Here is a 17,287-nt window from a genome sequence, read left to right as displayed (position 1 = left end):
AATGTGATTCAATGAGTGGAGAACGAAAATGGGTTTTGAATTTCCATCGATTTTGTTGCTTGAGATAGCTAGCAATCTGCAATATCATGTGAGAATGAATATTGCAAGACCTCGTCGCCGCCTTAGTCGTAGTCGACTTGCCATGCTTGCGCCTATTGCTCCGTTTCATCTCTGCTTCTCTCAACGGGTTAGCGTTTAAGCAAATGAAAGAGAAAGAAAAGGAAAAAAAAAACTGAAACGACGTCGTTTTGAATCATAGCAGGGAACGCCGCAGGAAGGCACGACAGAGGATCTAGACTCGTCATAAATATGTTTTAGTTGTTATAAATATGTTTTTTTGCTACTGTCAAAACAGACTGTCTCAAAAGAAGAGGCGCAAAAAGTCAATTATCTTGTAGTGTATAATATTGCATTTAGTTAAGAGATTTGAGAATGAATTTGAAAAAAGAAATGAAAAATATGTATAAAATTAAATAAAATATAAATATATTTTATTCACATTTTATATATATATATTTTTTCTATTCAAATCACTTTTTAAATTTTTCAATCAAACACAACGTAAACGTAAAGTTCAAGATAATAGAAAGGAAATGAAAGTACAGCGGAGAGGAAGAGCAGTGGGTTTTGTGCTCAAGTTCATGGTTGATCATATTAGGTGACTCTGATTTAATGGATAGTTAATAAATAGTAATGATAATATTGTGTGATCAAGTTAAATTTCCTTCTGGTAACTTGCTTAAAAGTCTTTTTTTTTTTTTTTTTCTTTTTGAATTTTTTTTTGTCTTTGGTTAATTTTTTTTTAAAATTATGTCAATCTTTTTTTTAAATTTTTCTGGTCCATTTTGTCAAAATGAATCTGAAAAATATATATATATATATTTGAAAAAATATGAAAAAATTGAAAAGCCAAAATAAACAAAAAAAAAAAAAATCACTACTTTTTACTCTTTTTTTGGGGGGTCTTTTTTGCACCTTTTTTTGAAATTTTTAAAAAATTTATAATTTTCCGATTCTTCTTGTCGAATTGAATTTAGAAGTTTAAACATTTTTGATTTTTTTTAAAAAAAATTTATTAAAGACAAAAATAAATTTTAAAAAAGTCAAAAAATAAGCAGACCCCAAAACTTATTAAGTGAAAAAAAAGCAAATGTGAAGGTATTACATATATGTTAAAAAATTTATTAAATTCAATTAGAAAACGGAAATGGGTGGAAGGTGGAAATTAATATTATTTAAAATGGAAATGAGTGGAAGGTTGAAATTAATGTTAATTTAAATTTTGAAGTTTAAGCTGAAATTAAAAATTTAATTTATTAAGTGACAGCCCAAACTTTAAAACCATGTTTGGTTAAGTTTTGGAATCACAATTTCAATCAAAAAATTTCAAAATTTATAACCAAACACACAATTCAAAACTACTCAAAACTCAATTTAAAAATTATTTTCAAAACTTAACTAATTACATAACTCAAAACTTAATTTAAAACTCTTTTCAAAACTCTATTTTAAAAGAAAAAATTTAAAAAAATATTTTTTTATTTTGTTTTTAAAATTATTTTTAGAATCATGATTTGAGTGTGGAGCAGTGTTTTAAGTTGTTTTGAAAATAGTTGTTTGAGTTGTATTTTGAGTTTTGAGTTGTATTTTAAATTTTTTTGGATTTATTTTTTAAAAATATTTAAAAATTTTCTTAATTTTATTTTTTAAAGATAAATATTTTATATTTTAAATATTTATTTATTTATTTTAATATGCACAATATTTCATACATTTTTGTGCTGTATTTTTTTAATATTAAAAAATTTATTTTTTATTTTAAATATTTTATTTTATTTTATAAAAATATTTTTAAATATTTTAATTTTTTTGTTATGAAGTTAAGATTTGAGTGTAGAGTTTCGAAAGTAGTGTGGAATTTCAAATTATGTGTTTGGTTATAAGTTTTAAAAATAATTTTTGAATTGAATTTTGAATTATATGTTTGGTTACGATTTAAGTGTGAAATTGTGTTTTGAATTTAAAATATTAAAATTAAAATATTTACAAAATAAAATAAAATTTTCTTAAACATTTTTTAATATTTTAAAAAAACAGATTCAAAAAATTTAAAATACAATTCAAAATTCAAAACTCAAAATACAACTCAAAACTCTTTTTAAAATTTATGACCAAACAAATTTTCTTTTTTCAAAACTCAACTCACAATTGCACATCCAAATCATAACTTCACGCTTAAATCATATTTCTAAAATTAAACCAAACACTACCTATTATATTTTTAGGGAAATTCCAACCTACATACTTTTAAAAAATGTACACTATATGCATTTTTAATTATGTCATTTTTTTTAATTATGACTAATTTTTTCTTTACTTATAATATTATTTTAATTATAATTGATAATTTTTTTTAATTATATCACATATTATTAGTTATGAATTTATTTCTTTAATTATGAATCAAAAAAGTGGATATAGTTTCCCATATTTAAAAAATATATATATATCCAGCCTCCCAAAAAAATCCCCATACTCGATATTGGAGGGGGCGGGGGGGCGGGAGGGCGAGACATCACCAGGACACCGTAAATACTCATGCAAAAGCCATGTGCAGAAGACTCTACACAGCTCCGCCGCTTTGCCTCCGCCGCCAACATCCGCGGTCGCCTTTCCGGCTATCCACTATATCCTTTTCTTGCTCCGTCACTTCCAATTACGGTACAAAGGTTAGTTAGGGCTTTGTTTAAAGTTTATTTATTTTTATTTTTTTTTGTTGGTGGTAATTGTTAATTGCTTTTTACTGTAGTCAATTTGGTTTAAATGATTGATTTGATCTAGAGATACTGCGATTAGCTGATTCTAATATAAACATTCAGCCTTTGTTTGATTGGGGGATTTGGGAGAGAAAAAGCGTGTGAAATTATCCTTTCCAAATCCCCAAACTAAACACAGTATCAATGTTCCCACATATGTTATTAAAGGAAAGAAACTGAAGGATAATTTCCTGGAAATCTCGCATAGCTACGACAATATGATCTGATATTATGGACTCTACTCTACAACTCAATATTTGAATTACAAATTGTTTGATAAAGAATATGCCTAACAAATAAAGCAATACAATGTTATGGATTCTTATATGTGACACACACCCGCAAAGCTTAGTGGGTTTTGTATCCACAGTCCACACTAATATAGCATAAGCATTTCCGAGGCCCCAATATTTAGTTTCAATACTCGATTGAGCAACAATATTTTGCTTTTTGAAGGCACGAGAGAGTAAACTTGTGACTGAGAATGATGGGTTGAGCAGCGGTCATCTGGGTACCCAGCCCAATAGCCATCCGGGAAACATTATGGAGAAAAGAGAGTTGAAATGGCCAAGAAATAAATCTAATTCATTGGATAATTTTAGATAACATAAAATATGTTGTTGACCATTGTCCGTTGAAAATCAGTTGGGCTATGTACAAATTGGGAGACTTGATCTACTGAAAAGGAGAATTTTGGTTTAGTTTGAGAGATATTGAAGAGTGCCAATGATCTGTTGAAACTCAATTGGAAGGGTTCACAACCAGTGGCGGAGTCAGAAAATCAAATTAGAGGAGGCACTTATTAATTTTAATATTGAAAAATTTTACAAAAACATTTAAAGCAAGTTTTTACAATTGATTTCGAGAAACATAAAAAAAATAATATTATTTATAACGAGTGTATCATGGACAATATAAAAAAATATAGATATAAGTCTTAAAATAAATTATATAATGATAAAAAAATTTATACAAAATTTGATTAAAAATTCAATATAATGGTAATACCACGTCATCATTAGTATGCGATATCACCAACTAATAGTAAATAAACACATAGAGTGTGAACCTCATATGTCAAATGTAACTAACAATCCAATAAATTTCATAACTTTATAGTGAGATTACTTATACTTGCATGTCAATAATAATGACATCACCGTTACATTCAAAAATTTTCATAGATGATATGGTTTATAATAGTCTCTTCATTTTCATTCAAAATAACCATTATTGTTCTCATAATTTTTAAAATGTCATTAACATTTTACTCTAATAATATTTTTGTAATTTTTTTTATTTAAAATATTTTCTTTATATTTGCAACAATGTTTAGGAGGAGAAAGATTGAGTACACACCTAACCTTTGACATAATGTACAAAATGATGGTCCCAAGACTTGAACCCATAACCTTAAGGTTATTAGGCTAAGTCTTAATCATTGAATCAATAATCACCCTCTTTCTTTATATTTGCAAAAAAAAAAAAAAAAAAAAAAAATTTCCCAAAATTCAGGGGGCACGTGACCCCCTCTTATCCCTGGCTGCCTCTGCCACTGTTCACAACAAAGGCAGAGGGAGGTGGTGATCAGGGTGGGCCCTAAGACATGAATTTTTTTGTTTACAAAATCTGTCATATATATACGGTATATAGTGTTCATATAATCTTCTTAATCCCACATGTAGCATATAATCTTCTTACACGTGTGTATGTGTGTTTTTTTTGTTCCTTGAAACATTGAAAGATGCTCTAATGCTCTCGTTACCCATAATTCAGGTATCATCTGTCTTGAAACATTGAGAGACTCCATTATTCTACTGATGGTCCATTTTCTTCTTAATTCAGTTCTCCTCCATTCCTTCCTTCGCCTTAAAATTTTTTATTTTATTTTTTTGGTTTTGCATTTTTTTTGGGGCTATTACTCTCTTTGCCTTCAAAACCAAAGGATTCCCTTTGTTTGATTTGAACTCTTTGTTTTGATTTGCGTTTCTCTTATTTTCAAAGGGCTTACAGTCAAAGAAACTACTTAGGAATGTTCATAGCCATCTGATTCTAGATTTCTTGGATCCTTAATCATAAAATTGTAAACGAAAATGCTTACATTGTTAAACTCCACTCAAAAAATAAAAAAAAAGGGTTTTCTTGAAATTTTAAGCCACAAGTGTGTGGTTTTTATCTTTAGAGCAAATAATTTTTGATGGCCATATAAATGATACTTGCTAATATTTTTTCTTTAATTGTTGGTAGGCAGCTGGATCCTTTAACCACCATGGGACATACACAAGGACTTCAGACCCACTAATAAGCTTGAGGGTTCTGGCCTTTCTTTGAAGGATATTGTAGAGCAGGTAGACAGTAGTCGTCTGTACCTTCTGTATTAGAGATACTGAGCCTCAAGTATTTTCTCTTTTAATTATCGAGCAAAAAAATTTAGTTGTTTATTTGTTAAGAGTCTGTTTTTATTGATTGCTTTTAGCTTTTAGCATAGGATGTCAAGGACAACCCGGTGATTCTTTACATGAAAGGGGTGCCTGATCTTTCCCGATGTGGATTCAGCTCACTAGCAGTAAGAGTGTTGAAGGAATATAGTAAGTGTTCTCTTTGTTAGTTTTATGACTCTTTTTGTACACTCCATTCCCTGGTTCAGTTCAGCAACAATATCTTTTAAACGAGCTTGGACGATTTACCCTTGTTTATGTGGTCCATAGTGAGTATTTGGTTTAGTCATGTCCGGAAAATGAAAATTTAAGTGCATTATATTTGCAGTTGAATAAATGTGTGAGGCTATATAGTTATAGATGACCATTTGGTTTGCTTAAAAGTTAAAATAGGGTAGTACAAGAAGGTGACACAATAGAAGCATTAAATCAGTTGCTGACTTAAGTTATATGTGATAGCTGGGGTTACATTTGGGCATCCTGTTTGTTGAACTTTGATCTGATCTTGCAGTTTACTGAATTTGAGCTGACCTTGCTCTTTACTGACTTGATTGCGTTAGGTTATTATGGCATTCTTACCATTGATATGCCTTTTGCAGATGTTCCTTTGAGTGCCAGAAACATATTGGAAGATCCTGAACTTAAGAATGCTGTCAAAGCATACAGGTAACTTGGTGCTTGGTATTACACTATTTAGAACACTCATATAACCTTGCTATACATCTACAGAGCATTAAGAGCCTCCTGCTCATATCTAAGGCACCCTCCCATTGGCACTTCTTAGTAACACAGGATGTACTCAAATTACAGTGATAATTAACATTTGTTGTACCTGCACCATATCATCTCCAACTCAGACAAGGGATTGTCAAGTGGCAACCCATATTGGCACGTGTCATCTTCCAAAATAAGCTATTGGGGTTGTGAGTCTAGCCTAACCAGGGGCATAGAAACCACCAAGTATGTTATCTTGGCTAGCTGACATGCCCAATGCCTTAGCTTTTAGCCATGTCACCGCAAGATGAACCAACATAGGGCATCCCGAGGCGTGGCCAGAGCACCACGTAATTGTGTTGAGGTTTCGAGGCATCCCTGCTCGACTAACTGTGCTCGATAGCAACATGGCTCTGTATTCCATTTGGCTTGGCTGAGTGTCCTCTGCCAGACCATGACCCTACTATGTCTCGTCTCCTCTCTCTCCGTAAAGCTGTCTCCTACTGATCAAGTCATCTCCAACACCATCATCCAATACCTTGATGACCTAGGTTCGGTGTTAGGCCTTGGAATCTTTGCTCGGGGCATCATTGGAGGTATGTGGCTTTGAAGCTAGAGTTAGGGATTCATTTTAGTGTCTTCCCATCCCCCTACCCGAGGGTGTCTGCACCATGATCAGTCTTAGAGAGACAGGTGCTCTAATCAAGACATGATATTTTGGAATTGTATCATATGCAACACTGAAGCCCTCCGTGATGCCTACATTGTTGCTCTTATGATACAAATCCCAGGATTTGATCTTAGGATGTAGAGGTGGTTGGGATACCTCATTCTTGTTGAAACAAGGAGGGTCAGCTACCTCTCCAAGAGTGAGCTGGCCTCCATGGTTTGACCATCCTATATAAGGAGGCCTCTATGAAAATGTTGAAGCATCACTTCCATTATCAACCATTTTACCATATCTGGTATACAGCAAGACCTCTGCCCGCCCGCCCTTTTTCTCTCTTCTGAGGCTTATTGATCTCTCACCTTCTGCCTCACTGGTGATTACCTTGACATCTCAGTACCTGCATTCTTCCCAAAAGGCCATCTGTAGGCCACCTTAACAAATACCACCCACAACATTATTGTTTATAATTGGGATGTTTGGGTTTGCACCAGGGGCAATGTTTGTAATAAGTTGGGATCTTAGTTTACATGTTTTGTTTACATTCAAGGTGTATGACTGCATGTTTTGTTAATTCAAACTGCCTCAACCGAGCCAGTGAATAGATAGAGTGCTTTTTGGCAATTGTCCTTGTGCTATAGAACTAGAAGTACCTAAGAAACAAGGTATATTTTGTTGTTCATTTGGTTTTTGTTTTTGTTCTTGTTTTATTTTGATTTGGTTTTGTTTTCTAAATTGCATTGAGGCAGAAAATTTGTTTCAAGAAGCATGAATCAGAAAATTTGTTTCAAGAAGCATGAATCAGAAAGTATATCCATTTAGTTTAACATACTGTGGCAGCAATTCAAAGAATTGCCTTAGGCGGCATTTGAATAGCATTCATTTCAAGTGGATTTAGAAATTATCCAGCAGTGGCTAAGAATACATGGCCACAGCAGCATATGTTCAGAAGCCCGTTAGCACTTCTTTAGACAAGTTTTAATTGATCAAATTTCCTGCTATTTTAACTTCTTTAGACAAGTTTTAATTGATATTTTGGAATTGTATCATATGCAACACTGAAGCCCCCCGTGATACCTACATTGTTGCTCTTATGATACAAATCCCAGGATTTGATCTTAGGATGTAGAGGTGGTTGGGATACCTCATTCTTGTTGAGAGCTGGCCTCCATGGTTTGACCATCCTATATAAGGAGGCCTCTATGAAAATGTTGAAGCATCACTTCCATTATCAACCATTTTACCATATCTGGTATACAGCAAGACCTCTGCCCGCCCGCCCTTTTTCTCTCTTCTGAGGCTTATTGATCTCTCACCTTCTGCCTCACTGGTGATTACCTTGACATCTCAGTACCTGCATTCTTCCCAAAAGGCCATCTGTAGGCCACCTTAACAAATACCACCCACAACATTATTTTTTATAATTGGGATGTTTGGGTTTGCACCGGGGGCAATGCTTGTAATAAGTTGGGATCTTAGTTTACATGTTTTGTTTACATTCAAGGTGTATGACTGCATGTTTTGTTAATTCAAACTGCCTCAACCGAGCCAGTGAATAGATAGAGTGCTTTTTGGCAATTGTCCTTGTGCTATAGAACTAGAAGTACCTAAGAAACAAGGTATATTTTGTTTTTCATTTGGTTTTTGTTTTTGTTCTTGTTTTATTTTGATTTGGTTTTGTTTTCTAAATTGCATTGAGGCAGAAAATTTGTTTCAAGAAGCATGAATCAGAAAGTATATCCATTTAGTTTAACATACTGTGGCAGCAATTCAAAGAATTGCCTTAGGCGGCATTTGAATAGCATTCATTTCAAGTGGATTTAGAAATTATCCAGCAGTGGCTAAGAATACATGGCCACAGCAGCATATGTTCAGAAGCCCGTTAGCACTTCTTTAGACAAGTTTTAATTGATCAAATTTCCTGCTATTTTAACTTTTAATATTTAGGCTCTGTTTGGGAAATGGCTATTTTAGTTTGCTTTTTGACTTTTTACGAAAAGACATGCAAAAAAGTAGAGAGAGTTATGGGATTGGGTGTTTTGTTGTATTGGCTATTTTTAGCCCAAATGGTTGAGATTCAGGTATATGAAATATTTTTCTTTGAAAGATAGCTAAGGTTGATAGACATGGCCAAATCTTGAATGAATTTTTTAGGATGTTGTTTATGTCCACAATGTTGCCTGTGTATCCGTTACACATGTTTTTGGGATTATTCGAGAAAAGTGCGCCCAGTTGTCATATTTTAGTGATACAAATTAATTTCAAGAAGCAAACATTTGCAAATGGAATTGCTGTAATCCACGTACTGATCATTACCTAGCAACCCATTTGGTCCGAAGTTGTTGATAAAACATGTAGTTTGTTTGTACTTGTTTCAATTAGTCTCATGGTCTATCCTTCCCGCAACTGGCCCACATTTCCACAAATATTTATCAAGGGAGAGTTCATTGGAGGATCAGACATCATTCTCAACACGCACCAGGTATTATCATATCAAATTTGTTCTTCTTCTTAAGCCTGGGATACATCATACATTGTTTTTATGGTTTTGGTCTGTCATGTAGACTGGTGAGCTGAAGGAAATGGTTAAAGATATTGCTGCCAACTAGGAGAGATCGGAGTAACTCATGATTGTTGGCCATGTATAGTTACGTAAGAATTTGGAGTTGTCTTTGATGTTTTAATTTCTTTTGAGGTAATATAAGCATGTTAAATTTATGTCCGGTTAAAAGACCCTGCTTTAGTGGGAAGTTCATGCATTGAGTTGCTCCTTTTAAGTATGTTAAAACTACGAATAATTGTTGACTTAATCCAATAATGGTTTGCGCAAGTATGGATTCAAAAATTGTTTATGTATAGCATTACTCCATGAAAATTTACACACAAAATTATATATATTACTGCAGTCCACCTTTTATTTTGGTGTGTAGTACAATGAAACAACTCAAGCTGGTACAATATTTAGCACAATACACAGCAGAACCAAAGGAAAATATGTGTCTCACTTCAAATCTAATAATACATGATCACACTGCTGCTTCTTATTTCTTCAATTAAGAGGACTGCTAAAATTCACGACTGACAGAGGAAGAATCTATCTATCCACTAGTCGTCGCAATTTCAGGGGTACTGACATGCTCAACAATGACCACATGATGATAATGTTCCTTGCTGTGACCTCCACGTTTGCCATGGCAATGGTGCCTTTTGCCAGGACTGCCACCACCGTGACCATGATGTATCCCATCATGACCATGATGTCCTCCACGGTGACAACCGCCGCGGCCACCATGTCCGCGATCACCATGACTATGTTGATGAATATGATGTCCCCAGCCATGACCGTGGTGTTGGTAAATAAGATGTCCCCAGCTGTGACCGTGATGCCCTCCGATGTGACAGGCTGCACCTCCGTGCTGTCCACCGGGTCTGTGGTGTCCTAAGTTGTGAACACCGTGATAGAATGGATGATGATGTTCGCCGCACCCAGACATCTTTGTTGTTCAAGTGTTTGTCTAAATCTCTGAAGATTGCTTGGTGAATGAATATTGTGTGAGGAGTGAGAATGCTGGGAGCTCAAATATTTATAGGCAAAATGGGATGAGTGGTCGGTTATGCTTTTACTTGGAGCCTACTTTTTTTTCTTGTGGAAGAAGATAATGGAGGAGAGAGGCTTATCGATATGAACATGTGACCTTTATTCATGTGTATGTCATAAGGTTATTCGTGTTCTCCAAGAAATAATTATCGGATTGAATGACGGTTGGGACTCTCTCTTCTAACAGTCTTTTTCTTCAAATATTAATGAATTCAGACTAGGCGCTAACGTGTGCTATGTAGCTAAGTCACCGACATAGATATAGACATTGGACATTAACATGTCTGGGCGGTTTGTTTGTTTGTTTTTTATGTCGATCCTATTTGGTCGATTATGTATCGGATTGATTAATCCTTAAGTTATCTTTAGGCAGTGTTTGGGTCAATTTTTAAGTTAGATCTATACTCAAATTTATAATTTAAACAAAGTCTTAAGGTGGATTAGCGAGATATAGGAAAGTAACGAAAAACGTGTTACTACTTCTCTTTCTAGTTTAAATTTAAATTAGAGGGTGTTTTTTGGACGTGTCGGGTTTATTAAGGGATTTTTTTTAATGATTCAAACTGTTTATTTTATAAAATCTTTCATGTATTCATGAACAAAATTAGGTTAATTTGATTGGTGCACTTTATTTATTTTTGGGCAAATTATACTAACAGTCCTTATAATTTGGATCTTGTATTATTTTGATCCCTAATTTTTTAATTGCGACACATTTAACCTTGAGTTTTGAATCTTGTTCTAAATAATGACAATTTAAGATGCCATTGCTCAATCTCAAGAGCAAAGTCGTCAATTTGATAAAATATAAATTAATTTGATAAAAATAAACGTCAAAAAAATATTTTTGAATTTTTAAAAATTATTTCTACCCATTAAAAATAAAATTATGTAAAATTGATAAATCTTTTAGACATTTATTTATTTATTTATTTAAAGCCTAACAACCGCCCATTATATGATTATTATCCAAACACACAATAAGAATTAGAATTAATTACCTAAAAGTCCTATTTACAAATTTTATGGTAGTTTAGGTCCTATTAAAGATTTTTTGAACCAATAAGTCCTACTTAGTAAAACTGAGAATATTATCAGTCTTTCCCAATTTTTAAAACTAATAACATTATCAATTTTGCATAGTAATGTTTCAGATAATTATTTTACTAACTGATGAAAAAACAGAGTATGAGATTAAACGTTTTTACCCTTTTACTTATTGGTTTGATTCAACTATTCAATAAAATCGAGAACATTAACAGTTTTTTTCAGTTTTAAACTGAGAACATTATTAGTTTTTTCATTTTTAAAGGTTTTTTTTTTTTTTTAGTTTTGCACATCAATGTTCCATCATCATGCTCCCTTATAGTCACAACATTTTTGATTATGCACAAAAAAATAATTAAGTTTTTTTAATTTTTTCAAAAAAAAAAAAAGAAGTTTGGTTTGAGTTTTTTGGATTATTTTTTTGAAAATTGAGTTTTTTGGTTTTCGTGTTTTTTTGTTTTTAGTGAATATTTTTAAAATTTTAAATATATTTTTTTTTTACTTTTTTAGATGCACCTTACTCAGATGTATCTACAATGTAAAAAAATTGTGAAAAGATATTTTAAAAAATTAATAAATACATAAAAATACCAAAAAAATGTACTGAATTCTCATTTTTTTTTTTTTTGTATTTTTTGGTATTCAATGAATTTTTAAAAGGTTTTTTTCACAATTTTTTTTTAATTTTTTAGGTATATTTATGTTAGGTATGTCTAAAAAGTTTTTTTTAAAAAAATTGCTTAAAATATTAAAAAAATTCAGTAAAAACAAAAAAACATGGAAAACAAGAAAGTAAAATTTTTTGAAAAGTGTTTTTGAAAAATTGTAACCAAGCAAAGTGAAGTGTTTTTTTTTAAATTTTTTTTTAAATTTGAAAGTTGATTTTTAAAGTTTTGAAAATCAAAATAAATGTCAAATCATTATATTCTTTTATAGATAATTATAACTGATGAACAATCATTGATTTTTATTAAAAATTTAATGGGATTTGAAGGTTCAAAAAATCTTAGTTAGGACTTAATGGAGTATAGGTTCATAAATTAGGGCTTGTGTGTAAATGCTCCAAAACATTAATTTGGTAAAATAAATAAATGTCTAAAAGATTTATCAATTTTACATAATTTTATCTTTTGGTAGATAGAAATTATTTTTTGAAATTCAAAAATATTTGTTCACACTTATTTTTGTCAAATTAGTTTATATCTTATGAAATTGATGACTTTGCCCTTAAAATTGAGCAATGGTATTTTCATTTTTCTTTATTTGAAACAAGATTCAAAATTCAAGATCAAATGTCTCACAATTGAAAAGTCAGGGACCAAAGTAACAGAAACCCCAAACTATAGGGACTGCTAGTGTAATTCGCTCTTTATTTTTTGTCTCAAAGAAAATAAATGGTCTATTTTGACAAAAAAGATGATGTATTCATTAAGTCAATTAATAGTCTTTAATAATATTAAAAATATATTTCAGTTAACAATTTTTGTAATTTTATTATTGTATAAGAGAGTACTTAGAAATTTTATTCTTTTTTCTATAATTCCGTTAGAATCTCCCTTGGAAGAGCTTAGCAACTCTACTAACGCGTTCCATTTGCCTAGTTTGCTCATCGCGGTCTATAGCTCACATCTAAACATCTGATGGGGAACGGGACAACAACCACGAAGCTTCGGCAGAAAGGGAAGGCTGAATTGAAGCAGAAGCAAGGGCATGTCTCGCCCTGAGGTGAACGAAGCCAATAGCTTTTTATTGGAAAGAAAAGCGACCCGAGAAAAAAAGAAGAAAGAACTTAAAAACCAAACAAACTAAACAAGCCAAACAAGTAGACATTTTATTAGCAAAGAATATATAATTAGACTGTTTTGTATAACTAATATTTGACCAAGTCTCCCATCTTGAATATCTCAGCCCCCAACTCTAACATCTTGTAGAGGGTCAGAAATTTAAGGCAAAATTAAGTGTGGACCTAAGTGCATAGGTCGCCCCTATTAGGCAACTAGGAATGATTAAAAAAGCATGGGTTAAAGCCCAAAGGAAGTGGGTCAACAATGGAGGCAAGTTACAGCAACAAACACTCTCGTCGCAAGTGCACTTGCTAAGGCATCTGTGCCAAACAGATAGTACACAGTACATGCAAAGAGACGCGTGACACCTTCAGCCTAGTGGCTCAAGGCAAAATATTTCATATGATTCTTGGGGACACATGTCCTCATTTTATTTGGCTACTTGGTATATTTTGGTAACAAGGAAAAACTTATAAATAAGACCCATTTCTAAAGGTCCAAGGAGAGAAATTCTGCGAATTTGGGAAGATGCTGCCCATTTGTGTACTGTCATTCCTTTTTTCTTGAGTCACTTGCTTTACCCTCACCTAGCTGTTCACCCTCCATTCATTCTACTATTATTGGACCATTAACATAGTTTTGCCTCTCTAATTACTCTCTTAATCACTATTCACCTTGAACCCCTCTACACATCTAAACCTACCTCTTAAGAGGCTTGGATACCCGATTAGATACTTGTTCGAGAACAAATACGAACTCGTGGATTCTTTTGCCTGAAACATAATCTTGTTCAGTCTTCCCTTTTGTGTCCTTATACTATTAAGAAGCTTTAGTGAGGGAGTTGGATAAAAAAATCTATTTTATTATTATATAGCTAAGTAGTTAAGAATTTTATATTTTCAATTAATTCTATTAAAACAAAAATTTTGACAAACAAATATATGTAATTTTTAAATTATAAGAGACAATTTATATTTTAAACGAATCTCAAAAGATATATTTATAAATTATCCTAAATTTTATTAAAGAATAGATGTATAAAGTACAAATTATAACATCTTAAAGTTTTGATTGCCCTATCTAACAAAAAAATAAAAAATAATTAATTAATTACAAAAAAAAACAAAATGAAATATAACGCACACTGTAACATGTGTTCCACCACAGGCAGATCAACGCATCTGATGTGCGCACCTTGCCCACAACCTGATGGACAAACTTCACAGGGTAAATCCTCTGCAAAATGAAAACAATTGAAAAGTAGGACTTTGTGGATTCAAAATTAGAGTTTTGCTATATTTTCTCATTTCATCATCTTTAATTATATTTTTAATGATATGACAAAAAATTAGAATCTCAAATAATTAAATATGTAATAAATTAAAAGTTAACACCTATCATTTCATATGGGGTGAAATTGTGGAGATTTATTAGGTGTCTCAAATATTTTTCAAACTAAATGGATACTATGACAAGAAGCGAAATCTTGTGGTGTGTAACCCTTTAGGGGTGCATACCATATATTCCTTATCACAAAAATGTGCAACTTTATCACAAATATTTTATAATATCAATCATAAAATATGTAAACTCATCGTAAATTAGGGTAATAAAATGTTTAAAATTTTGTATATGATGCTATAAAAATTTATGACTTGATTATAATATTTTTTGTTACACTAATTTGTACTGAGATTATGTATTTGTAGTTGATATTATAAAATTTTGTAATAAAATTATATATTTTATGATAAGGTCACCCCATAATATTTCCCTAACCACAATAAAAAACAGCTAGACTCTAAAAATGGCAGGCCTAAAGGCCCATTCGGGGCTCATATTGGTCACTTGGACTTAAAATCATAAATGGAGCAACCTAAAATAAGGAATTAATTTCGACCCAAGTATACAACAACTTCTTACTTATAGTTGGACAGGGTTGCTGAAGTTACCTGCACAATAAAGATATATATATATAAAAGGAAAAACAAAATTAAAATAATTTATAAGATAAAATATTACATCTTACATATTAATTAATTATTTTTTCTCTCACAATCATATACTCAACTATAAAAAAAAATTCACAAATCATCCCAAACCAAAAATATATATATATATATATATATATATATATATATCTCGTAAAATAGTTAAAAAATTAAAAAATCAATTAAAATAGCCAAATTTTCAAAACAGGCCAAAGTACCAATCACCTTGTCCGGGTTTCAAAAAATTGAACTCACTCTTTAAAAAATTAAATTTTTTATTTTTAATCAAAAATTTAATATTTTTAAAAAAAAATTATTTTTTTTAAATGCGAGAAATTATTGAATAGTCGTGGAGTTCAACGTCATCAGGCCAAGTGATGCTCCTCTCTAATCTCAATGCGCTATTTAAGTTGAAAAATGCTTGAGAGCTCTAAATTGGGAGCACTAAAGGAGCTCTAGAGGGTGGGTTCCACTGATTGATGTGATGTTTTAGCCTTAAATTTTTTTTTTTTTTTTTTTTTGAATTTCCACCTCATTAGTAGTCCATTAGTGCTCCCAAATTAGTGGGATGTATCATTGTTGATTTAAGTTTGGTCAGTATGCCATCCCTTGCGGAAAAACTCGACCCGACGTTAACCAGCGTTAAGATATGAGAATTTGGAATCTCTGAATTTACTGTATAACACAAGAATAATTGAGGATAAATTATCAATAGGTCCTTATAATTAAACTTAATTATCATTAAGTCTTATTAAAAATAAGTCTTAGTAAAATCGTTACTAAAAATAATTTTTTGTAATTATTTTTTTTTTGTATATATTATTAAAAATTGACAATTAGTGATTTTTTTGTGACGAATTTTTCAAACTGTTGTTGAAAGTTGAAATTTAGTGACGTTTTTTTAAACTGTCACTAAAACTTATAATTAGTGACATTTTTTGTGACGAAAATTTTAAACTGTCGTTGAAAATTAACAATTAATGACGATTTTTAATAATGCTTAATGAAAAAGGCCATTAATTTTTACAGAATCTATTAAACAATAAGCCAACTTATTAAGACTTACACGTAAGTTTCCTAAGCATCTATTCCTCACCCATTCAATTTGTGTGGCTTTTTCTCTCGCCAATTGTTTATCTCTCAATACATTCAATCGACACCATTCTTGCACCAGTAACGACAAATCTAGCAATAACTCTCACCTCCGACAAGCGAGAAATCATAGCGACCGTCAAAATACCGGCAAGCACTAGGGGTGTAAATCTGGCCCAGTTCGGCCCATGTCGGGCCTCACGAGCTTCCGCCAAAATTTGGGCCGGGCCGGCCCACGGACCAAAAAATTAGGCCCAGGCTCTAGCCCAGAGGTATTCGGCCCTCGGGTAAGGCGGTGGGGCGAGCCTCGGGCCGGCTAAGTGGGTAGGGCCTCAGGCTTGAGCTGGCCTGATCATTTTTTTATTTTTTTAAATTTTTTCTACAAAGTTTTATTATTTTCCATTTAAAAAGACAATGGGCCTCGGACAGGCCGGGCCTTAAGCGGACCGATGGGTTGGGCCATGGACTGAACCAGGCTTCAAAATGATGGCCCAGACCCAGGCTTAGGAGCTCAGGCTGGACTTGGGCCCGAGCCGCAGGGGGGCTTCGGACTGCCCACGGACCGCAGGCCATTTTTCCACTCCTACCAAGCATTGTCTCCTCATATGATGACTATGGCTTACAGCTATACCAATGTCAATCGCTAGTGGGAACCACCACCGCCTTCAAAGTACCAACAACGTTTGCCATCCCAAACGAGGATCACCTCTAACAGCGACAATGCGACCGCCACATTCCTGAATATCTAGTATTTTTGATACAAAACTCATAATCAGATCTCAAGCCTACAGATTAACAAATCACCATCACTTGTTGGCAACCCTACGACCATCAATTTCACCATTTACTTTGGCCACCACTACTTTGTGATCCTTCAAGAAGGAGAAGTACGAAGCTCGATTGGGCTTACTAATGGTAGTCTTGTGCTAGGGCAACTCGCTATGATGAGTTGTTCGGAGAAAAACTTTTAGGCTCTGTTTGGTAGAGCTTTGGAATGTTAGTTCCAGGCTTTGATTTGCACACTGTATTTGTTTACGGTTTTCAAAAATTTATTCCACTCACTTTTGAAAACTCTGCCAAAGGAGGGAAAATTTGGGCTAACCGCCTGTCCCACCGGTTGATCGGGACAGTGCATTTTTT

General features: G+C 32.6%; 1 protein-coding gene across 7 annotated transcripts; it reads left to right on the top strand.

Annotated features, from left to right (window-relative positions):
- The first annotated feature begins 2,522 nt into the window (after positions 1-2,522).
- Positions 2,523-9,465, top strand: LOC114312129 (monothiol glutaredoxin-S15, mitochondrial). 7 transcript variants are annotated; one of them, XM_082872800.1, is made up of 6 exons: positions 2,523-2,729; positions 5,064-5,164; positions 5,293-5,404; positions 5,854-5,920; positions 9,018-9,117; positions 9,200-9,465. In XM_082872800.1, exons 3-6 carry the CDS (start codon positions 5,335-5,337, stop codon positions 9,242-9,244), a joined length of 282 nt encoding a protein of 93 aa, XP_082728926.1. In that variant the 5' UTR covers positions 2,523-2,729; positions 5,064-5,164; positions 5,293-5,334; the 3' UTR covers positions 9,245-9,465. The 7 variants fall into 7 exon arrangements, with proteins under 7 accessions (XP_082728926.1, XP_082728928.1, XP_082728927.1 ...); XM_082872802.1 differs by having other exon boundaries at positions 2,529-2,729; positions 5,305-5,404; XM_082872801.1 differs by having other exon boundaries at positions 2,533-2,729; positions 5,300-5,404.
- The last annotated feature ends 7,822 nt before the right edge of the window (positions 9,466-17,287 follow it).

The sequence above is a fragment of the Camellia sinensis genome, chromosome 6, assembly GCF_055761805.1.
Source record: "Camellia sinensis isolate YWXY chromosome 6, ASM5576180v1, whole genome shotgun sequence".
Lineage (NCBI taxonomy): Eukaryota > Viridiplantae > Streptophyta > Magnoliopsida > Ericales > Theaceae > Camellia > Camellia sinensis.
Note: the sequence above shows the minus strand (reverse complement) of the source record. Positions and strands in the feature narration are given on the sequence as shown.

Excerpts from the sequence above, each read along its gene's own strand:
- LOC114312129 (XM_082872800.1), top strand. The coding sequence starts at position 5,335 with ATGAAAGGGGTGCCTGATCTTTCCCGATGTGGATTCAGCTCACTAGCA. Across the intron at positions 5,921-9,017 it reads AATGCTGTCAAAGCATACAG|TCTCATGGTCTATCCTTCCC; the intron begins GTAACTTGGTGC and ends TGTTTCAATTAG. Across the intron at positions 9,118-9,199 it reads TCATTCTCAACACGCACCAG|ACTGGTGAGCTGAAGGAAAT; the intron begins GTATTATCATAT and ends TCTGTCATGTAG.